The sequence below is a fragment of the Danio aesculapii genome, chromosome 18 (genome assembly GCF_903798145.1).
Source record: "Danio aesculapii chromosome 18, fDanAes4.1, whole genome shotgun sequence".
NCBI lineage: Eukaryota > Metazoa > Chordata > Actinopteri > Cypriniformes > Danionidae > Danio > Danio aesculapii.
The window spans coordinates 47,532,081-47,557,396 of NC_079452.1; the positions used below are offsets into that span (position 1 = coordinate 47,532,081).

The window sequence follows — 25,316 nt, forward strand, 5'->3', positions numbered from 1 at the left end:
TTCATTTTCTTTTCGGCTTAGTCCCTTTATTCATCAGGGGTCACCACAGCGGAACCTCCAACTTATCCAGCATATGTTTTATGCAGCAGATGCCCTTCCAGCCACAACCCAACACCAGGAAGCACCCATAGACTCTTACATTCACACACACACTATGGCCAGTTTAGCTTATTCAATTCACCTACTGTATAGCGCATGCTTTTGGAGCACCAGGAGGAAACCCATGCGAACACAGAGAGAACATACAAACTCTACACAGAAATGGCAACAGACCCAGCCGGGGCTCGAACCAACGACCTTCTTGCTGTGAGGTGATCGTGCTACCCACTGCGCCACTGCCCCTTATTTAAACATTACAGCATTTTTTTTTTTCCAATTTATATAACATGCACAGAAGCCTTACAAAGATACAGCCCGGGTTGAGAAGCACGTTTAGCCTAGCTTAGCATAGATAATTGAAACAGATTAGACCATTAGCATCTTGATCAAAAATATAAAAAAAATTCTAGAATTTTTCTGTTTAAGCTTGACTTTTCTGTTGTTTCATCATGTACTACTAAGGCTGAGAGAAAATTTAAAGTTTGCTGATTTCTAGGCCGATATGACTATCATTCTGGAGTAATAATCAAGGAACTTTGCTGCCGCACCATCCCTGCAGACACACAACATCATAAAATGCTAATATTAGGTTAGATTTAGGTTGTGATGTCAGGTGACCTAAATTCAATGTGCGTTGTTTTGACGTCTAATTGCGATGTCAAATGACGTTGATATTTGGTTGTTTTTAGGTTGTGTTGAAAAGTGACCAAAATCCAACGTCTAGTCAACATCTTAAGCCAACTGATGTCTAATACTGACATTTATTCGTCAGATATGGCAACCAAAATCTAACATCTGATAGATATCATAGTGGTAACGTCTACACAATGTCAAGCTGTAACATCATTAGACGTTGATATTTGGTTGTTTCTGGGTTGCGTTGGAAAGTGAACAAAATTTAACGTCGAGCCAACATCTTAAGCCAATTGACGTCTAATACTGACATTTATTCGTTAGGTATAGCAAACAAAATCCAACCTCTGATAGACATCATAGTGGAAAAGTCTACACAACTTCAAGCTGTAACATCATTAGACCTTGATATTTGGTTGTTTTTAGGTTGAGAAGGAAAGTGAATAAAATGCAACATCTGTCCAACTTTGGACACTGATGTCAGCCGGACATTGGGTTCTGACGTCAACCCTATTTTCATTTCCAACCAAAATGCAAAGTCTCACGATGTTGAGACACAACGTCAAACTGACGTCATGTTAACGTACTGTGCCTGCTGGGATGGCTGTTGCAGGCGTATTGATTTTATGAAGCTGTTACCAAATTACCTAGCTTGGGACTATTTTCAGGTGCTGTGTAATTTCATTGCGCCTACCGCCACCACCAAGGTACAGAATATCCAAATTCTTTTTTGACATTTGAACAATATTTAGTTTTATGAATATAATACGCACTTACAATATAGTAAAAATATTAAGAATACAATATGTACACAATTTAGGAATAAACTAGCTTGGGACTATTTTTAGGTGCTGTGTAATATCATTGTGTCATTGTAATATCATTAAAATTATGTCTGAAAAATTGTTGCAAACTATTTATTTGGGTTGAATTTAAACAAACAAATTAAATTTAGTAATGTTCAACTTAATTTGTTTCTTTAAATTTAACCCAAATAAATTGTTTACAACCACTTTTATTAAACCCAAGGAATCATCTTTGAATCATTTTTCCAGTGTAGTAAAGTTCTTATTACTATAATTTTTAAAATCTTTTTTGACATTTGAGCGAGATGCTAATGGTCTAATCCGATTTAATCATTTATGCTAAGCTAAGCTAAAAGTGCTCCTGCTAGACCTGGATATCAGGTGAATGAATTAAAAAATGGTAAATCTGCACTGTTGAATATAGATTAAATGAGTCTTTATTCCAAAAAATGAGGAGTGTACCTTTGAACATAATGAGAAATATATGTGACCTGGATTAAACACTTGCACACACTCAAGCAAACACAATGTTCCCATGTGTTATATAAATAAGACCACTCAGGGCATTTTACTTGTCCAGTGTGAGGCAATGAATCACAACCAAACCCTGATTTTCTCTTCCTGTCAAAGTCGAAACAACACGACTCAAACCTTCAAGTTCAGCCCCGCAAGGAGCTCTTACATAAACAGGGCACAGCAGTGGCCCGCTGGCATTTACAGCAGAGAAAAGCACCATATTGAGAGGAAAAAAGATGATTTTTTTTTTTGAAGAGAAAGAGCTCAGACGCAGTTGCCACAAATGAGTGAATCATCAAGTCACACGAGGAAAGCTTCTGTAAGTAACCCCAGTGTGCTATAATGGCAAGTGGCTGTTAAGTATACATTGAGGTTTTCACACAAACAGAAAGCATACATTAGCTTCTTTACAGGACGCACTTAAGAAGATTAAAGCACATGCCACAGCTGCACACCACATATAAAGCAAAACACCTGCTGATGCATTATTTACAGTGGAAATTACAGCACGTTCATGGGTGATAGAGCAGCAATGTAGATTTCTCCTTCATATTTAGAGAAAAAAACCAGCTGTGAGTTTATATTCTCCAAAGAAGACTTAATATATGTAAATACAATATAAGATACAGTAAAATAGTAATATAGAGAACTGTTTTTGCAATTTTAAATTACTGCAGCCATTGTAATCTAATATTGGCTGCTTGAGAAATATTTCTTATTATTATTACAGCTGTGAACAGATGTGCTGCAAATTTTATTACCCATACTTAAGTAAATAGATGTATAAATATATAAACAATATTTATTACAATATAGTATCATATGTATGATTTTTTTCTATAGAACATAGCAACGTTATTAACAGTTGATTAATATGCTAATTAATTATTTTATGTGGACTCTCCATTGGCGTAATGTATTTTATATTCAATAAACTGCTTGACAATGTAACTGTTTTATTTCAATCCACTTAAGTTTGTGAAAAACAATTAAGTTAACTTAATCAATTTGTGTTGGGACAACATGAAGGAATTGTGTTAAACCCTGCACAATTTTAAAACACAATTTAAATAAGAACATTAATATCTTTAATGTCATTTTTATCTTTCATTAATCTTTAAAAAAATCTTCACCACTGTTCCAATAATATATACAAAACATACTCATCATAAACAAATAGTATTATAAATATATTACGCTTATTAAATATATTAAATAGTAAAACTAAACTGTTTAACTAGGTGACTTAAAATGAGTCTACACCAGGGGTGCCCAAACTTTTTCATATAAAGGGCCAAAAACCAAACTTGAATGAGGGTTGTGGGCCGAATATATACCAAACAGTATTACATAAAATTTGCCAAGAAGAATTTCCTCATTTATTCGATATTATAAAAAATATATACAGTGTTTCTTTAAATTATATTTAATATCTAATGCAGTTTCATTTTTAACATTTTATAATGAAATTATTACAGTAAAAACAAACAATTCCATTTATAACACAATAGAATACACTAGTCGAGCTGCACCTGGCTTTGCTTTGATATGCTTGTAGATGTCAGATGTATTTTACGTCAAGTGACAATATTTACAGTTTAAAAGTTTGATTCATTTAACTAAATCATTTAATTTGAGTTGCCTTTTTTGTAGCTCAGCAATTAAACTAAGAAACAAAAGATTACTTTAAATTCAAAACTCAAATTGACGATTTCTTTTAAAGGCATTCGCCCCAACCACCAACATTCTCCCTCTCTTTTCAGAAGGGATGGCCTACTTTAGGCATCTCTGTTCTACACTCAAAAAAAAGATTTTTGCTGCTTGTTCAAACTACGTATTTAAATGAGCTTAAACAACACAGTTTTAGAGCTTTATTTAAGACAACATAATTGTTTTATTTTCAATTCACATAAATTTTTCAAAAATAATCAGGTTAAACTAATCCATTTTTATTGGTACAACATGAATAAATCGTGTGGAACCCAGCATTTTCAGTGTATATTCCAAAAAAAAAGAGGAGTGTTCCTTTGAACATAATGAGAAATGTATGTGTACACTATTTAGGAATAAATGTGCCTGCATACATATTTACATACCCAAAAATATACTACATCTAGTAATATTTAAAGGACTTAATCTGAGCTTGGCACCATAAACTCATAATCGGCTACAGAAAAGACCCCCTTTTTCAAGACCCATCCTCCACAGATACGATCCCACATATGAAGAGTATTTATAGCGACATCATTATGTAAGAAAGGCATACGTCCTTTAATTATTTAGCACAGCTGAATGCATGAGTGTTTGGTGGGGGTTTGCTTGGGGGATGGTGGGCTTTTCTCCCACCGAGTCATTGAAACAGAACTTGAGAGGGTTTCAATGACTGCACTTCCGCCACCAGATCGACAGGCACTGCTGGAACGCTAAAATTGGTCATGCCTCTCTAATGATGTTTGTGGCCTATTTTAATGACCCTCTCGAATGAACTACATTTCTGTGCGGTGCTCCGCAGACCAATCTATGAAAATCCAATAAACGTTTCAAACCCAAAGCCAGCGCAAGTACTCGCAGACGTTTAGAAGCAACTTTCAAGCAAGTTTCCTCAAGCAAAATCAATCATACTTTACTTTTGTAAAATGTCTGTTCTCATATAGCCATTCAGTATGCAACCACATGTAAACATCAAGCTATTATTCAGTTATCAAGAACAAGAGTTTTCACAAGCATATCATGCATGCTAATTGACACAGAGTCTTCTGTTTAATGCACAACATTACTGGCATGTATAATGAGCCATCTCCATTTTGAGTGACGCCATTTGTTTTCTTCAAGCATCTCAAACAAGCACAAAATGGATGACTAGTTTTTTTTTCCATAAATGTGTCAGCTTCTTTAAAACAATCTATGGATAAAGGATTGCATCATACAGTATACTGCAAATGTTACTTTTTTTCTCCACCAGAATGTTGCACCAATCCAGGAATATAATAACTGTCTTTGTGAATATTCAGGAAAAGAGATATTCATTGCTTTTAAGGTATTTGCATGAGCCTGAGGAGATAGATCCAACATTATATGCATCGTCCTAGCCTTCAGGGACGCTTAGCAGTACAAACGTATTTAAGGATGTACTTAGTATAGTCTGAGGGGAAGTGCAAGTCTGTGCTACATTTTTAGCTTGTCTAACACATACAGCTCAACTAATTTAAGAAGGAGAAAAAAAGTCTCTTAAAGTCCCACAAAACCATATGTTAAAGCCATTTACATGTAGGTTTACCTTTAAAGCATAACATATACAAATATCTGTATAGTAGTGTGTGTGTGACAATAACTTTATCATCAGAACAGTATACACATACCTCAGCTTTAATGGTTTAAATACATTTACTTAATCTTACATACTCCCAGGGCAGTTTATATCGAAGATATTTAGCTGCACTATGTTAGTGTTTCATAACATCTAATTTTTACAAGGAGGGTCGCTAACCCAACACTCAACTCCCAACCTGGAGGACCAGGACATACACACATACACTATGGAAAATTAAGCTTACCCAATTCACCTATAGCACATGTCTTTGGACTGTGGGGAAAACCAGAGCACCCGGAGGAAACTCATGCAAACACAGGGAAAACATGCAAACTCCACACAGAAATGCCAACTGACCCAGCCAAGGCTCGAACCATCTTCTTGCTGAGAAACGACAGTGCTAACCTCTGCGCTATCATGAATTTCTGTTTTTCATTTTTCTGATAATCAAATGAATCAAACTTTTTTTTGATCACATTATGAACTTTATGCATGCTTCCATGATACTGAATTAAAACCTTCAGCTCCCTTTTAGGTTCTTTAAATTGTGAAAGGACAAACTGAGACTTCACAAAACTTTTTAAAGACCGCCCGAAACCCTAACTAATAGGGCTGCACAAAGTATCGTTTTAGCATCGATATCGCAATGTACCAATAGAGTGAAGGTTTCTCATTTGCATGTGATTTTAAAGGGCCACGAAACCCCACTGTCTCAGCAGGGTGTTTTTACACCTCTAGTTTGAAAAAAGTCAGGAAAGTGGGTGTGTCCAGCTCTGTTTAGGTGAGTGTGTCCTTACCCCATTGTCAGATTGGCTTGTTTTAAGGGAAAAACTATTAGTTTGAATCATTTCTTCAAAAGGTGAAAACAAAACAGTATTATTACTTGATTTAAGAATTTTTAGATAATTGGACTAGAAATGAGACAAAAGCAAAGTAAGAGAAGCATTTTTTGCATTGTAATTGTTCAATTTCTGCACCTGACTCCGCAGAAAACTCAAATAAAGCTATTCAAACTATCTTATGAAACTGTATTAAAACTACAATATTTATCGCAAAAAATAAAATAACACAATATCAGATTTTTCCAATGTCGTGCAGCCCTACTAAATAATGTATATATATATATATATATATATATATATATATATATATATATATATATATATATATATATATATATATATATATATATATATATATATATATATATATATATACACAATCATGAGCACAAAAGAATTTACTTGTTCAGGGTGATTTGTTTTTGCATCTATTTGGAGTAGAAATTTGTATTTTTGGAACAGAAAGCAACAAAATGTCCAAGAGTGCACTTTTGTTTTAAAATTTCTTTGGACTGGAATCATGTCTCATGTATAGACCACATTTTTCCAACTTATGGCACAAACTGGATTCCTAGAGGGCCGCAGCTTTGCACAGTTTTGCTTCAACCCTAATCAAACACAGCTGATCCAACTAATCAAGGTGTTCAAGACTACTAAAAACTATTAAGCAGGTGTGCGTTGAAGGTGGTAGGAGCTAAACTGTGCAGAGCTGCGGCCCTCCAGGAATTGAGTTTGAGACAATTGCTATATGGAAAGATAATGGTCAAATGTATCTGTCTAGTGCACAGGTGTCAAATCCAGTTTCTGGAGGGCCGCAGCTCTGCACAGTTTAGCTTTAACCCTTAAACACACCTGATCAAACTCATTGAGTCCTTCAGACTTGTTTGAAGCCTACAGGTAAGTGTGTTGAAGCAGGGATGGAACTAAACTGTGCAGAGCTGCGGCTCTCTAGGAACTGGATTTGACACGTGGTCTAAAGCATATTTATGTTTAAGAAATATACAGTATATAGGAAACGTACTGCAGTGGACTGCAAAAACACATTACTTTCTCCAAAGATGAGTCATCCTACACTGTACTTTTTTGTCCAATTAGATGTCCCCTAGACTGATACTAATACCACAATCAATGCACTAGCAGGTAGCAAATCATGCTTCAAGGGTGACTAAAGTTCAGCTCATTAAAATGTTGTGAACAGGATGATCCTTTTAGTATGTCCAAGCCAAACATTCTGTTTTCAAAATAAATAGCTTAATACAGGAAATTGTGTTAGTAATTCCCAAGAAAAAGGCCTTCTTCAAAATCTAACCAACACAGCTGTGTTATGATGAAATGTACTGACACAGCTTTGGAAATCTTGATGAAATACAAAGATACGAGCAGTAACTGATGCTACTCAATAAACTTCCAATCAGTTCTCAAGACTGCCTCAAGCTCTCTAACATTTTAAACAAGTGCGCCATTTGGTTACAAAGCATCGTACAAGACAAAAAACAAAAAAACAAAAAACGAAAGGTGGTGTGGCTGAGTAGTTAAGGATCTGTGCTGGTAACTAAGAGGTTGTAGTAGGTATAAAGCTCAGACAGGATGATTAGGGGCCGCTGAGGCAACAGTGCCAGATATAACGCAACAGCCAGAGACGTAATGTATGGCTGTAGAAGCAGAGCTGTAAAGGGAAGTAGATTTTTTGTAAGGGTAAGCAAGGACGCTTACCTTTCTGCTCTCCAAGGACTACAGACAGCAATTTGTATGCGAGCAGGATATTGTCTCAGCCTAATTTCAGAACGGCGTCATATCTCCTCAGACAGTGGGAAGGACAAAACAGCCTTACAAGGGCTACACATCGACAAAGAGCTGCTTGTGCTGGACACCCTGGACTACACCACAATGCCTCGAACCCATCATGACTCCAATATATAAACTAGCAAATAGATGTTTATTTAAATCAAGCTTATTATGAACTGAGAAATTTAAATTTCCTTGATATTTTGTCATATAAGTGGTCATTACACTATAAAAATATCTGTGAACACAAAACATTTAAAGTCACTCGTGATCCAAAATAAAGTAAAAGAGTAATATTGTGAAACATTATTACAATTTATACAACAATTTGTTCTGGTTCTGAAATCTGTTTGGCTGAGAAGTACTCTACCTTTGAACTTAATGGCTTTCTGCAGTAGACCAATCACAATAGAGCACCTAACCCAATCAGGCCAATGTAGCCTCTATGAAAGGAGTTGTTTATAAGGAGCAAACTAACGAACTATTGTATATTCTTTGAGAAATCAGATGATTTTAGGTGTATTGTGAGAAAACTTAAGTTAATTTAACCTATTAGAAACAAAATGACAAACTATGATTATTATTAGACTTAAGTTTCTTCTGAAAAACACTAGACTGTGAGAAATGGAACACTCTGAGAGAGTGCATTCTGTTCTGTATGTGGTACTGTCAGCTGTCAAAATATTAAAATTGCACAAAATAAACTTGAGTAGTTAAAATTAGACATAACATTGGTAAAAAAAAAAACACCATGACATATTCAGCATGCTGTATTCTCATGCCTCAGTTTTCGTTTATGTCAAAATAAAAATGCTTCTTTCTCCACCAACACTGACAAAATGTTTCTGTAAAGAAGTAAACACAACAGAAAAAATGACAATAAATAACATAGTTCAGGCAAGAATAAAAAAAGGAAGTAAATTCTGTATTAACTTAAAAAAGAAGGAGGTATAAGTAATCAGCTATGTTTAAAATAATTCCTTTTAGAAAATATTCAAATAATAAAAATTAAGTAAATCCCACTCAACTTGGGAAATTGCTTTTGCAATTTGTTTTTACCATTTTGCACTTTTGTTTGTTTGTATTTGTTGTGATTATAGGTTGATGTAGTTGTAGTACCTTGCTATTGTATGATATTTTTAGTCTAAATGAGACATTCAAAACAACATTGACTGCAAGGCCCTGAGCGAGACAGTCAGCCTGAGAGTTTAAGACTCAAGAGCAGCCCACCACTAACTTCCCATCCAAAGTCTTGCAACTATAGTGGAATCTGGAGAAATGAAGCAACAGATCTGCTCTTACTATCTTTGGTTTACACTCAGAACTGAAAATGTCAAAGCCTTACAGCATCAACAACCGCCTAAGCAGTGCACTAGTTTCTCCAGCTTTGTTTATTACTGTCTCGGCATGAACTTGTATGTCATATATGTAATTTGCATATTGTTATGAGAACACTCCCTGTTATTTACCCGAACTCCAAATCCCATCATGCCTCGCAGTCACACACCGGTTTTGGTTCATCTTCTGATTAAACACACAGCTGAAGGACATCATCTCTAATTACATGTACTATATTTACACCATTCAGACACACATCCAGTGCAGACTCTTGTGCCCACTGGGAGCGGTTTTGACCATTTGTTTGTTTATAACGTTTATTGATTATTTGCCATACGTCTCAACCCCTTTACCTGCTTCATCATTTACTTTTTGGATTATCTTTGTATTACTGTCCGCCCCTGTATTTTACCTTGCCTGCCAGACACTCCTCAATCATACCCCTGTTGTTACACTCCAGTTTGTTACAGATACAGGATATACAGTTATACAGATCACCATATGATAAACACCTGTATATAAACTTTTGTGGCACTCTTCAAATACCATCTAATTCAGTAAACCTGATGCAATATATTTTTAGCCCATTTCAACTTTACTGTGAGAGCTTAAATAAATAAATGAATATTTTGAGTGCTGTTAGACTTTGAGTGTTAAGACAAAATTTCCACATCATAACCCTAATCTCTCTCAAACCAAGCCTGGCGGAGCGGTGGCTGTCACATCATCAGGCCTGGTCTTCAGCTGGCCTGCAGCCAGAAATAACACAAAGATAACATGGTGCCCGTGACCTGAACGCTCATTCAAACAGCTAATCACCCAAACGGGATGCTCTCTGCCACCGTGCCATCACATTTAACAACACCGCATTCACACATAGCCAACTACTGTATGTGCAGGTCTGCATTAGCCAAATAAAACTTTGACATTTTCCAAATCCTCACAGGATTCGTTTTTCTGAACTCTCTCTCTCTTTTTGGATTCCCACTATATTTGATGACTCGGTTGACTTTATAAAATGGTGGTCCTTTCACTTCTGCACACAGCTGCACTAAATACTTGAAGGAGCGCTTATTTCCAGATGTAAAAATGCATGAATGTACAGACAAAAAGCCAGCCATTAGGGTAAAAGCAAACAAAAGGGCTGACTCCAATACTTGCAGCACTTGATTTATTTAGCTTATTTGGGATTTCCAGCATTTCTGCAATGATTCTTTATCTTTCATGTATACAGATGATTGAGGGTGCACTTCTAAATACATGGGAGGGTGCTGGAAAATACTTCAGATGGGGGTCTATAAATTTAATTGATTTTCAACTGTTTGGATAGTGTGCTCATAACATGCGCTTCTGTCCATCCATCCACCCACTCACCTACCCACACACACACACACACACACGCACAACACACACACACATCTGACTGTCCTCTGAATCGACGAATGGCAGTGCGAGGATCAGCTAAGCTGCTCTTACAGACACGTGCATGTGGAATTATGGTTCTGCTTCTTGCATTTGACAGATAGAATGTAAAATGTGGTGAAAGGGGGGATGGAGAGAATGCTAGGAGAGAGAGAGTGAGTCAAACACCCTGACTCAATGCAAACAGCTCCAAGCTGTTCTCTTTGATTTGTATGCTACATGCAGATTCCTATATATAGAACGACAAGCAGTGATAACAAAATTACCAACTGATGGTAATATTAAAATTTTAGGACTATACAATTATGCAAGTATACCTACACACATGTTGGCATACACATGTACATGTATACATCTGTTTATGGTCTTAATGTATGATAATGTCCATTTAGATCTGTTTACATATGTGTACAACTGTGCATGTGAATTAGTCGAGATTTTAAAACCGCCAAAATATTCTGCTATACTGTTTCTAAGGTATGTGTACAATGTTTTTTGGTTAAGTTTTTTTTTTAACAGTATCTCCAGCAGAAACGATAATCAAAGATGCTGTTGTAAATTGTAAAGAAATCTGTGTTTTTGAAACTAATGAAGACAGCGGAAGTCAATGATTCATTTTCATTATTCAGCCTGACATGTTTATTGCTCCAAAATATTTTAAATGATTCTCAGAATGAAATATATTGCGTTTAAAGGGGGAAAATTAGACTTTTTTACCCAGACATTTAAAAAGCACGTATATTAGAGCAGTAATCACGAAACCGTGAGACCGTGATATTTTTATCCAAGGTTATCATATTGTCAGAAACTTATACTGGCCCATGTCTAAAGTGTATCGCAATTCAATGACAGTCAAAAATTCTGTTTGTTAAGATCTTGTATAAAAATATGGAGTAGGGATGCACCGATTAACCGATTTCACTATTAACCGCCGTTTCATTCATCACAGGTTATTACTATAATCGTAAAGGCTTGTTAGTTATGTTAATTTAAAGTTCCAAGCTTGTACACCAAGGCTAATTAAGCACACACGCTGGATTAAGTATGGCTTATAACTGAGGACCGTTCACATGTCACATCTTTTACGCGCGCAAGTTCGCTATTTCTTTTCTTGCGCACATATTGGGAGTGATGTGCACGCGGCACAACATGCCGACGTTTTCCAGGCGTGCTCCACGTTTTATTATTCTGTCATTAATTATGTTTAAATGCCAAAAACGTTTTTCACTTATTTTCAAGTCCAAAGAGTAATGTTATTATTTTTTATTATTATTGTGTGCTGTATTATTTAGTTACTGAGCAACATAAATAAATAACACTTTAAAACATAAGTTTTAACATTAGTTTTCACGTGATTTTTCTAAACTAGTAGTGTTTTGAAATGAATAAATTCGTAATAATCGTGATAACTATGAAACCGTGATTATTCCTCAAACTGTAATCATACAACCAAAATCTATAATCAATGCTTGCCTGATATGGAGAGTTACAATATAGACATATGTATGTAACAAATAATAAAAACAATATATATAATTATGTCGACATTTTCCATTGTCAAAATTAATTTATTTAATTCTTTAATTGTTTGTAGGCATGATAACAATGCAGTCATGTTAATTTGTAGTCTGTTAACAACTGCTAAATTCAACTTACATTTTAATTTTACTAAAAATTAAAATGACCTAAGACTGATATTAGCTGGGGGCATCACGGTGGCGCAGTGGGAAGCACGATCGCCTCACATCAAGAAGGTCACTGGTTGGAACCTCGGCTATGTCAGCTGGCATTTCTGTGTGGAGTTTGCATGTTCTCCTGGTGTTTGCTTGGGTTTCTACTGGGATAAACTAAATTATCCGCAGTGTATGTGTGTGAATGAGTCTGTATGGATGTTTCCCAGTGATGGGTTGCAGCCGGAAGGGTATCCACTGCGTAAAATATATGCTGGATAAGTTGGTGGTTCATTCCACTGTGGCGACCCCAGATTAATAAAGGGACTAAACCGAAAAGAAAATGAATGAATGACTGAATGTCTGTAGACACGATAATGCAGTCATGCTAGTTAGTAGTCCATTAACCACTGCTAAATTCAACTTGATTTCAGCAAATGTACATATTAAATTTTACTAATATAAAATTAACTAAGCTTGATATTAGCTATGGATTAATATGCTATGCTATTGCTCTTTTTTAGTTCATGTTATCTAATGGTTTATCTAATGTCAACAAATAAGACATGACAAATTTCATGTATGTTGCACAGCTTTGAAAAGATACTGATCAGAAGTGATTTGTGGATGCACGAGTGTTAATTCTGGCGCCTGTACACAGACAACAGTTTTTGTGTGTGTGCTATCTTTACTAGTGTCACGCATCTACCACACATAAAGAACATATCGAAATGTACGGAGCTCCCTGTAATAGCCACTTGAACGCGAACTGGGGCAGCGGCTCCAGTAAAATATGCATTCACATCAGAGGCTAAACTTGTTCACTGTCACAAACAATCACTCAGAGAGCTGCACTGAGTGCTATCTCTGAACCGGTATCCAGTTTCATTTAGCAGCAGTGACCTGGCTCACGTGGCAGTGCCAGTGTGTGTGTTCAGATACTAAACGGCTCCATCTAATCATAGCTGCTCTGGCTGAAAGCGGACAATCAAATTAATAGCACTGAATCAGCCAGACGACCTAAAGAATTCCAGTCCATCTTGTTTATAAATCCAGGTCAGGTTATTTCTCTTAAAAGTTGTAGTGAAAGAAAACTTGGTCACACATAGAAAGTTGGCTAAAAAGAAAAAGAGTAGCTGGGAACTTCTTGGCCCTCAGAGGTAAACACAGGCTCTGTTTCAAAACCCAGAGAGCTGCCTACGTCTGCAGTATTTATAAGGCCCAGAAGACTTTTTGGCCAAATATTGATGCAGCATCACATTTATCATTTGCAGAGAAGACAATTCCATTATGCACAGATACAAAACTAAAGGTAAAAGGACATAAAGGATGGCACATGATAAATGTTATAAAGAAAACACTGATTAATTAATTAATTAATGCACACCTCCACTGGCCATTTAACATGATGATGTTAAAGGAGAACAAAGACATTCATTTACATAAAGACTCTCAGCTAAAACTTCTTTGGAGATTCATTAAATACCAGTCAATGGTTTTTGACAATTATTTTTTTTTAGAAGAACAATCTTCTAAAAATCTTCGAATAAACTATCCCTTTAAGTCCCTCAAAATTTGCACAAAATAAAAAGGTAAAAACTCATTCAAACAGACTGTTTATCCAGCATTTGTGTGCAAGTATGTATTGCCTTCCAGTGTTGTGGTGTTAGCTTAGCAACATGCTAACAGGAAACTCTACATAGATATATATACACTAGATAGCGCATACAGACCCTGAGCATGCATCAATAGAGCCGCCATACTTGTACAGTGCTCCCAGGACAAAATGTAATTCAACCGCACTAGTTAAGACCAAAGCCTTTGTGAAGATGCTGGACTTTAGCGCTGTGTACGGGTGTAAAAATGAGCAAACAAAGAAAACAACGCACAAAAGCAGAACATTTTATGGGTAAGATTTCGTTTTTTACGTTTTTGTAAGTTATGAACTTTTGTGCTAAATAAATAACATTATTGATGATGATACAGTCACTTACTGCACTGTCCATAAGGCAAAGTAGCACCACCTTGCACTAAATACTAGGCTTATGCTAGTTTTGTTGAATAAAATAAGCAAACAACGTAGATGAAATATGACAACAAGATGCTGTGGTGCTAGAAATGTGTATTATTGTCATCTAAGTGAACGAGTCGTTTATAACAGGGATTCATTCACAAACTAATAGCTCCCTCCCTTAGAATGAGAAGTGAGGCAAGGGGAGGGTGTTTCAGGACACAGACTAGATTGAATTTAACAAGGAGGGAGCATAATACATTTCCATGCACACAAACACATGCTCTTTGTCGGCAATGCCCTGCAGTCACTTATCCATCGATGTAGAAAAGTGATGTAGAAATGATTATTTTTGTAATTAAAAAAATATTGAATATTTGCATACTGACCATCGGGAAAACTTCCGATCATAGATACAGTATATGTGTGTTTATATCTCTGGCTCTGGATGGCCAATTCTCCACTGCACTTTGGTCCCACGTTCATTTCAAAGGAGCGCTACCCTATACTAAAATGCCGGCTCTATTGACGCATTCCTTCCAATAGAGAACAACAGGGTAGGCAACATCTAATATAAATATCTATAGAAACTCTATTATTACTGCTGATTATTAATAAGTTGAATAATGCAAGTTTAACATGAGAAACACAGAGTTGTTACCTGTGTAATGTCTAAAATTTGTGAACTTCAGGCAAAATTTGAGGACAGTTGTCAATAGTGATGTGATATATCAAAAGGCCTTTTTAATTGTTAAGGTTTCATTTTATTTTCTGGTTCAGGGTATATGCAGGAATCCTGAAAGTAATTTCAATACCTTTTAAAAACTTTTTAAAGACATTCTATATAGGTCTTTAAAGAATATTTTAAGACCTCATCGCCACTTCAAGTTCTAATCAGGTTCAAACCTTTAACAGTTGTTAATAACCAGTAGTAGTTAACTAAACCAATGGAGCACAACCATGCAACAAAACTCAGATAAGCTCGGAAGAAACAACGCTGAAATTAATAAATTACGTGGTTGTTTTCAGCGACAGGCTTCAGACACTGATTTAAACTCACCTTTCTCCAACCAGGAGTACTCAAACTTACATTTTCCCATTTGCCGTCTGTTTTGCTCTATGGTTTCGCTACATGTGGAGAGCATCACATCACCTTACCGCGTTTGTTGCAAATTACGTGACATCACCCTGACGAAGGAGCTTGGCCGGATGCCCCCCGGCCCGACCCAATCGCATGGATCGAGCACGCCGTTGTTAATATTAGGAGGAAAATAAATATATTAACGCTTTTTTGGAGTCAAACACTTTAGACAACTATTGAACAAAATTTAAGACCTTATAAAAAAGCAATTAAGACTTTTTAATAACTTTTAAAGGCCTTAATTCTCTCATCATTGATTTATCAACTTTTAATACTTTTTAAGACCACGCAGACACCCTGTGGTTGCATTTTAAATTAGCCTTTTTTTTATATAAATAATTAACTTAAGTACATTTATTTAATTATTTTAAAGTTTTTTTTACATTGATACTCAAAGATTGGGTCTAAAATTGTTGTCTTTCTAAATGAATCTTTTGCGGTTTAACTGCTTTAAACCTCACTTTCATATCAAGCTCTTTCTGTTCGTCAAAATGGTGAACTCAAATGACCAAGTCATGAAGCCATATGGAATCTGTGAAAAGAAAACATTTTGACCTCATGTGAAATTCCTGAATGAGTGTAATGAAATATCTGGATTTTGTCCACAGAAACTGGCCTCACCTTTAAGTAAGAAAGCCCAAGATGTTTTAAAACATCCAAAAACTTTCATTGTACCTGAACGATGAACAAAATGTCACATATAGTATTCTATCATTCTTTTTTGCTACTATGAAGAACCTATTAACCCTCCAACAAAATGTAACCATTTAACAAATTAGTTACAGATAGATTCATGTTAGTAGGCTCATCATGTGTTAGCAGTAGCAGCTTTATCTTCTACCATTAAAGAAGAGTATGGTTAAGACTAAACAAGCTATAACATGCACTATAACCAGCAAGGGCACAAGCTGCAGTCAAGCTAAACAGTTTAAATGACTTAAATTAAATTAGTTTATCATTAGGGTAAATTAAATTAGGGTTATCATTGTGATAAAGAATACAGCCAGCCATAAGGTTGAACTGAAAAAATGCATGATTGCTTACTGTATAGTGAAGTAAGCATATGGTAGTTTGCTGATATTAGCATGTACCTATGAAGCTATGGGTTAATCGGAAGATTATATTAAAGGGATAGTTCACCCAAAAATGAAAATTGACTCACCCTCAAGTGAGAGCACAAAAGAGGATATTTCAAAGGGTGTTGGAAACCGGTAACCAATGACTGCCATAAGTAATTATTTTACAACTATAGAAGTCATTAGCTATGTTTCCATCAACCAATTTCTTATGCGCATATCCAAAATGCTTAATGGAAACAGCAAGATGCGCATACATTTTTTAAATGTGCATAAAAAAACAAATGTGCATAACTGATTTGTTTAAACATAATATAATATCATAGTATAATATCTTTACTGAACCGAACCGTAAGACCAATGTAGGTTCACACCTCTAATATTTTCATTATTATTAACACATCTATAGTTATGCGGTGGCACAAAGTTGGACCTCTTTCTTGACTTCACACAGAAACAGCAACGTGTGCGGCATGACATCACTTTGTTGCAGAGACGCTATTGGTTGAATGCCGGCAAAGTAGAACACAGAAGCAGTTTGAAGCGGAAAGCACGACTATCTGAAGGTCTGAAGGTATTATAAATTTGATGTAGACAACATTGCCATAGCAAACTGAGATATGGAAACTTGGAAGTGCCTGCCAGATATTTTAAGTTGAGGAGCTATTTGTTTTTATATTAGATTTTTTTATATTTACTGTTGCACAAGTCCAAAAGTGAAGAAGTTATTTTTAGATACTTAATTGTTCAAGCTATCTCACAGAAGTGCTCACAGAGTTGTTGAATGTTAAAATAAGGTGACTTAAATAAAAAATAATCTGTTTCTTCGCTCGTCTTTATTCTTTTTTTATGCATTATAGAAGTATCGGATCGGGTATCGATATCGGCAGACTCGGACTCGAGGACAAAAAAATCTGATCGGGACATCTCTATTTCAAGGTAATCAATTTTCACAAATGTTTTGAGTATGCTGAACCTACCAGGTTTTAAAATGTTAAAGAGTTTTAGAAAAGTTACACTGTAGTCCTGCCACCGGCCTGATTCATCCATTTACTCTACTCGACACTTCTGGCTTTATGTGTGGAAATAAATACACTTGAGACGTAATGGTTTGTGAGCATCTATATTCTGTATCCAAACGTGGTTTCAAAGTGATCTGTCTGCACTAAAAGACCATCCATTTCTCTTGCGATGAACCTTGCGACGCTAGATGACACTGGCCCAAAAACCCAGTGATGCGACTGGGTTTGTAGGCATGTGACCCAAAAGTTAATCCGTTTACATCCCTCCATTGTTTTTGATGAAGAACGATACATCACGCAGAGCCTTTTCAGCACACTAATTAAACGCACAGCCAACAGCTTCTTAATAATGCATAGGATTGCTGCTTTCATCTTTCATGCATCAACTATGATATTTACAGTATGGCCTAGAAAATAAACAAAACGTCATTATTTAAGGGTTTTTTTTTTGTTTGTTTTTTTTAAACTAGTGTGTCTAAAAGTCAGCACAGATGCATTTGGCCCTATCACCATCTCCCTAAGGAAACAACCGAGACCATTGTGCTCAATCCGGTTGCTGTGGAAAAGGAACGATAGATGAGGGTGGGAGAGAAAGAGATAGTATATCCGCAGGAGGGGGGGACCAGCTGGGAAGTACTTGCAGCCAAGGGAACAGAATAATAAAGAGAGGGCAGCCTCTAAAATGCATGGTAACCACCCCAGAGTGAAACGGAAGAGGGCGAATGACATAAGCGAACATCATAGACCTACATAAACTAAGTGACACAGGATGGGAGAGATGGAGAGACAGAAAATGTGAAATCTGCCAATACACTGGCCTAGAAACAAGCACAGACAACCTGAACTAGAACACCTGCAAATAAAGTGACACTCCTGACCTCGATTCTGAAAGCATATCCTTTTTTTTTTTATCTTAATCTGATGTACTTGGTCTTTTACCCCAGTGTGAACGTCTGACCTTAATGCAAAGACAAACAGAGCTAAAGGCTGGACTGTGACCTTACAAGCTCCTCGACTCATCTCATCATTTGGAGAGAAATCAAAATGTACAATGTTTATTTTGTTAGCGCACATTGTTATTCTTTAGATGAACAATTAATCTGTGCAGTTTAATCCACAATATTTTATTGGTTTTGGTAATCTTTAATCAAATTCTGACCATTTGCTTCTACGTTTGGAGTGGCAGTACTTCACACTTCACTTCAGTCACACTATTCTTAACCATGCTCCTCTTACTATTAGTTTGCTATGAGAAACTGATGCGCAAAAAGAAAGCACCGCCCCAACTCAATATTCCGTATTAGTTGGAAGTACATCAACATACTGAAATAAATGCTCACGTAGAATGTTTAAACAATTTTCACAGAGTGAATGTTCACTATACTGTTCAATTGTGTATTTTTTATGATTTTGAAAGAATTTTCATGAAAAAATAAGTAAAAAATCCATATTGTGAAATTTGTATTAACATTTCAATTGACTGTTTCTACTTTAATATATTTGCTGTATTAATTTGAGGTCAAAGTGAATTTTTACTCCGGTCTTAAGTGTCACACCATCTAATACGTTATTTGGAGCTCAAGAAACATTTCTTATTATTATCAATGTTTTAAACTGTTGTGCTGCTTCATACTTTAAAAAAAAAAAAAAAGAATTTTTGACATATATTATCTGTTGTTACTGCCATATTTGATCAATTTAACTTATTTATGATTAATTTCATTAAAAAAAAAAAAATTGTAAACTTTTAAATGCAACCCAGGCTCATTATGGATACGTTCCCCTGTATACATTTCTGGAGAGCGCGAAATATGTCCCAGGATGTACGATTTATTGTAGTTTTTGTTGTCGCAAATCCACCAGAGGCCGCTGTGCACGCTTTTTCAGATCTCAAATTTCTCTCACAAGTGCCATTCACACCTGCTGTTCTCACATAAATCCACCAGTGGCCACTGTTGACTGACTGACTGACCCCCTTCCCTAAACCTAACCGATAGTGTTTTCAAAAGAACCGATTGACCTGACCCCCCTTCTCTAAACCCCACCGACAGTGTTTTCAAAAGCAATCCAGAAAAAGAAAAGCTCTCGTGGCCGCCTCATTTTTATCACATTTTCAGATCTTACCACGTTCTCCACGTTCCACGTGCTATTTACTTTTTTGCCTTTTTTTGTTTTCCCTGTTTTCTGGAACCGTTTTTTACCGGACTCAAACCCCGTCATCATGGTCAACTCCTCTCTGCATTACAAGTTTGCTGATATACGCGGCGAGCCACTGGGAAAACTAGTAACAGCGGAAAAGCCGTCCATACGGAGGTAAGTGGTCAACTGGTAACACGAAAAGAAACAGAAGCCGTAGGCAGCTTCATACCACCCCATAGCATTCATTTAAGACGTGATGCAGACATACGTAGCTCTATCTATATAATTCGCGCTCTCTAGAAATGTATACAGGGGTACGTTTTTACATTGAGCCTGTGTTGTTTAAATGGTAGTCAATCTGTAAAATCCCAGCTAAAGCTCTAAATTATATACAGTACAAAGTAAAATCAAATTAAAGGCATCCATAAAATCTAATTTAACCATCAAGACAGAGGAAATAGTCTATATATGCATACCTAAGTGAAAAATATATGGTTTATCGATTTTTCATTCCGGTCATCTGCAACTTTTTTATTATTCATGGGCTTTTAGTCTTTTAACTTATAGGAAAATGTACAGAGTGACGATAGTTTGGATAACATTATGGCAATATGACCTCTCTTGAGAGCACCTACTGCAAAGTCTAACAAGAATGTGTTTTTTTAAATGCATTTCATGTGCACAAATATGGGATAAAGTGCAGAGTTTTTCACACTCACCCTAAGAGCTTCAATGACCAGGTCTCTGGCCTCAAGTTCTCCCTCCATGATGCTCAGAAGGGTCAGGAGCTCTGGTTTGCTCAGGTTGTCTATGTTCAGCTCGCATTTCTGAAACACACAGAGCAAGAACACAAGCCTTGTTACAGGAAAATGACACCGCATATCTCAGATGGTCTATTAGATCATTGGCAGGGAAGGTGTTGAGTGGGCACTGATCTCACTGAATGCCCACAGTATTAAGTTTTCACTGAAACATTAGCCAACTACTTTTGAAACCCGAACTTCTGTCTAGTCTGAACTCATTTGGGTAATAAAAATAATCAGGACAATTTTTTCCCCAACAAAATCACTAAAATGATATAAAAGTAAAAATATTTCCAAATATTTTGCCACTAAAAATGTGGAATTTTCACACAAACAATAGCTGTTTTATTCAAGCTTATGTCTGAAATTCTAATTAGACCAATAATCAATAAATATAGCAGTTTACGCTGCATTGGTGCATTCTTTACAACTAAATATACAGTGAAACATAATTGATCCTCATAGCTAAAAACAAGCTTTAACATCTACTTTTATTTATTTCCTTAATAAAACATTCTATGAACTAATAATAAAACTGTTAATCACTTAATCAGCGTTATATGACCATCTTTAAATTATTATGACCCACAGATTATATTCTATACTATCTGGTTTTAACCTTTATAACTTTATAATAACATGTTAATGACAATTAATAACATTATAATATTTTTAACTATATCATACAAAACAACTAACCAGCAGTGATTCAGTCATTTGATGCAATACTTTGACTATATTCTAATTAAACTAAAAATATTCCACAAAGCACACAGATTAAGGGATAACATCACATTTCGCAAGACACAAAACAGGTTCTGTGAGGCTTTGATTTATGAGCTTTCAACAACTGAAACCTAGAGGACTGTATAATTCAATAAAAAGCAACAGACAACTAGACAAACAAGACCAAATGAGATGTGAGACATATTCACCTGCTATGGGAGTTACATTAGACGAATAGAAATGTCTTTTGATTCGATTTTTCACATTGTTAAGGCCTGTAATTTGAACCAGTAGCTCTAGTGACCTTTCCACAAATTATGTGCTTCATTAGATGTCCTGCTTGTCAAAAACTGATTTCAAATGTTCTATATACTGTGTGTAAGGACTTTAACGAGTCTGCGAGAAGGACTAACTGGCACATATGACTGATCTCAGTGTAATGGAAAATGAGAGAGTAGTGAATGGTTAATCAAACTGTGTCCAGCCTTTCCCGTCACATATGAACTGTAACGCTGATCTTAGCACAGCTTATTGGTCTACATCTAAAACTGAAGGTAAACAACTTCTGCACTTTAAACTAAAGATGTGACATGTACTCACATAAACACAGACAGTTGTGTCTTAGGTGAACATATTCAATCGTATTCAACTGAAAACAAATTCCTCGTATGTGTGAACATACCTGGCAATAAAGCTCTTTCTGATTCTGATTCTGATAAGCTGACTTATAACAATATTTTGATTCATTTCAATCAGATGTAATAAAAAAAGGAGGGAATCAATGATTTAAATAAAAATTGTACTTTCATGTATTGTGTGTTTTTCCACTGCTTTTAATAACATAGTTTATAAATAACTCTTGTGGTTATTAATGTGGTAATAATTATTAACAAGTGAATATGGCTTTAGTTTCCCAGTACTTGGTTGCGGCTGTAAGGGCATCCGCTGCATAAAACATATGTTGGAATAGTTGGCGGTTCCTTTTGCTCTGGTGACCCCTGATAAATAAGGGACTAAGCCGAAGGAAAATGAATGAATGAATGAATGAATAAGTTTGACTTTATTCTGACTATATATTAAACTTATATACTTTTATATACTCATTTTGATGCAGTATATTCAGCAGATTTTTCACTGAATTTATTTTTGTTACTAATATAGGTTCCACAGGAACTACTGTTTGGTTAAAACCAAGTGTTCTGGTAATAAATTGGCAAAAATTTAAAAGCAAATTTGATTTTTCTTCTCTCTTTTTTTGGTCATCTAAAAATGGGATCTGTTTAACCACTAATTTTCATCAGTATGATCACTATGCTTTTTACATATGTAAACAAGGTCTCCACAATGTGGAGCTTGTCCACTTCCAGTGCTAGTCAACAACCCATTTGATCTGATTGCTTCTGTAGTCAACTCAACACTCAGGAATGCTTGAACATTCACAAAAGACCAGGGGACGTGTTATGATAAAGCAAATTTAATATACTAAAACAGATGATTTACATTCAAAATTGTATTCGCCATCTAAAGTACATCCTTTTATTTCGATTGCTATCCCACCTGCTCATACTCAATATGAGTTGTCTTCTTTCAATCTGTCAATAGGATGGTACCTTTTCAAAATGTACATTTTTTACCATACAAGTGGACATTATTACCCTAGGGTACACTTTTGTAACCTTAAGGTTCCCTTTTGGTACTTTTTAGGCATTAATTATTACCTTTAAGGTCCTGTTAGGAAGAAAAATGTATCTTTTGCTGCCCCAGTGACAGATTTTGTACCTTTATTTCTGAGAGTGTATTGTGTGGCAAAGAGCACTCCTATCAATAGACAAAATGATTACATAAAAGGGAAAGGTCTCAATGAAACCTGTACACAAGTGGCCACAAGAGACACATTTAAACACCAGGCGGCAATATCTTGGCTGACTGCTTGTGATCATATTGCTGAAAATGCAAAATAATACCAGGTGGAAATATAGCAAGATCACTATGATCTTTTGTTCTCTATTGTTTGTTCCTAAACAATTTACTCGCAGAATGAAAATTGCAAACTGTGGGAATCCACAGATAAAGCAATACTTTGTGTGCTGAGGTCAAAAAAAAAGTCAATACTGGTCAATGGAGGATGCTGTTGACCAGACCGTTCCAGCTTAAATTCAATATAGAGTCATTAAGGGATTTTTTCAAGTCATATTGGATATAGAAGTCCGACTACTTAATAACCCCCCCCCCCCCCCCCGCTCACACACACACACACACACACAAACACACACATACACACACCATCACCCTCAGTCCTATAAACTATACATCGGCCTGGCTTACACACCTCGGTAAGGGTTTGCATCGCCCTTGAGAAAGGTGTCTGAGTAGATGCACAAGACAGAGATTTATGGCCAATGAGCTTCAGCACTGAAGTCTGCGCACCTGTTCAACCCAACTCTAAATGTAAAGGGGCCTCGAGCAGTTAAAGCAGCACAGATCGGTTGGGTGACACAGTACTCTGAACTATGCCAGCTGAGTCACTAAAATTCAGACCGATTTAGAAACATCTCCAGTGAACACCCCCCACCTCACCCCCCATCCCGCCTCCGCTTCATTACATCTCTCTTTTCACTACATTTTTGTGCTACTCCGTGCATCCCTGAAACAGTAATCTGGAAGTATTTACTATGTGACTGGGGTAGAGCAATCAAAAGTGGTGCTCTGTCTGTCGTATGAATTCATTTAAAAAGACGGATGGTGAGATGACTACAAGTCTTACAAATGAAACTAAAGACCAACCTTTACTGTAAGTCACTGCATGCAGATCAATACATTTGAGAGCAAGGGGAACCTCTGAGGCAGCAGAGCTGGAGGGCTCTATAGCATCTCTCTGAGGGGTAATATTGATTTTTTTAAGGGTGGTAAGTGGGATTTATATACGATGATATGTTGTCATTAGAATGTGTGAAATTTTGTTATTATAACATTATAACAATAATGTGTTCTTTATCTAAGAAATTCTATTTCATGTATACAGTTGAAATCTGAATTATTAGCCCCCCTTTGATTTTTTTTTTCTTTTTTAAATATTTCCCAAATGATGTTTAACAGAGCAAGGAAATTTTCACAGTATGTCTGATAATATTTTTTCTTCTAGAGAAAGTCTTATTTGTTTTATTTAGGCTAAAATAAAAGCTGTTTTTAATTTTTTAAAAACCATTAAGGTAAATATTATTAGCCCCTTTAAGCTATATTTTATTTTAATTACTGCCTAGTTAAACTGATTAACCTAGTTAAGCCTTTAAATGTCACTTTAAGCTGTATAGAAGTGTCTTGAAAAATATCTAGTCAAATATTATTTACTGTTATCATGGCAAAGATAAAATAAATCAGTTATTAGAGATGAGTCATTAAAAGTATTATGTTTAGAAATTTGTTAAAAAAAAATCTTCTCTCCGTTAAACAAAAATTGGGAAAAAAAATAAACAGCGGGGCTAATAATTCAGGGGGTTTAATAATTCTGACTTCAACTGTACATATATGTAAATAAGCAAACATAGTGCAAGAAAATTAGAGAAATATAATAAATGTTGTGCATATATTTAAAGATTTTTATCTATTAATCTATTTTACACACACAAACATATACAGTTGAACACAGATATGCACGCACACATATACATATATATATATATATATATATATATATATATATATATATATATATATATATATATATATATATATATATATATATTGATAGCAATAACAATATAGGCCTATCTATCTATCTATCTATCTATCTATCTATCTATCTATCTATCTATCTATCTATCTAATGAGTCAGATACATAACAGAATGAAATGCTACATTTAAGAAATATAATGCTTGTGATATTTAGGCTATATAACAGAACGTTTTTAACTATCGTGTTAGTGACGAACAGATAACACATATCACAACTGAACTGTTAAATATTAAGTAAGTGTAA

The 25,316-nt window shown here is 35.6% G+C and overlaps 1 protein-coding gene across 2 annotated transcripts in view; it reads right to left on the minus strand.

Annotated features, from left to right (window-relative positions):
• The window catches only part of cttnbp2 (cortactin binding protein 2), an 86,232-nt gene that overhangs the window by 60,223 nt on the left and 693 nt on the right, over nt 1–25,316 (minus strand). For both annotated transcript variants that reach the window (XM_056478867.1, XM_056478868.1), the window contains exon 2: nt 20,530–20,637. In XM_056478867.1, coding sequence (XP_056334842.1) covers nt 20,530–20,637 — 108 coding nt within the window. The remainder of the gene's footprint in view (nt 1–20,529; nt 20,638–25,316) is intronic.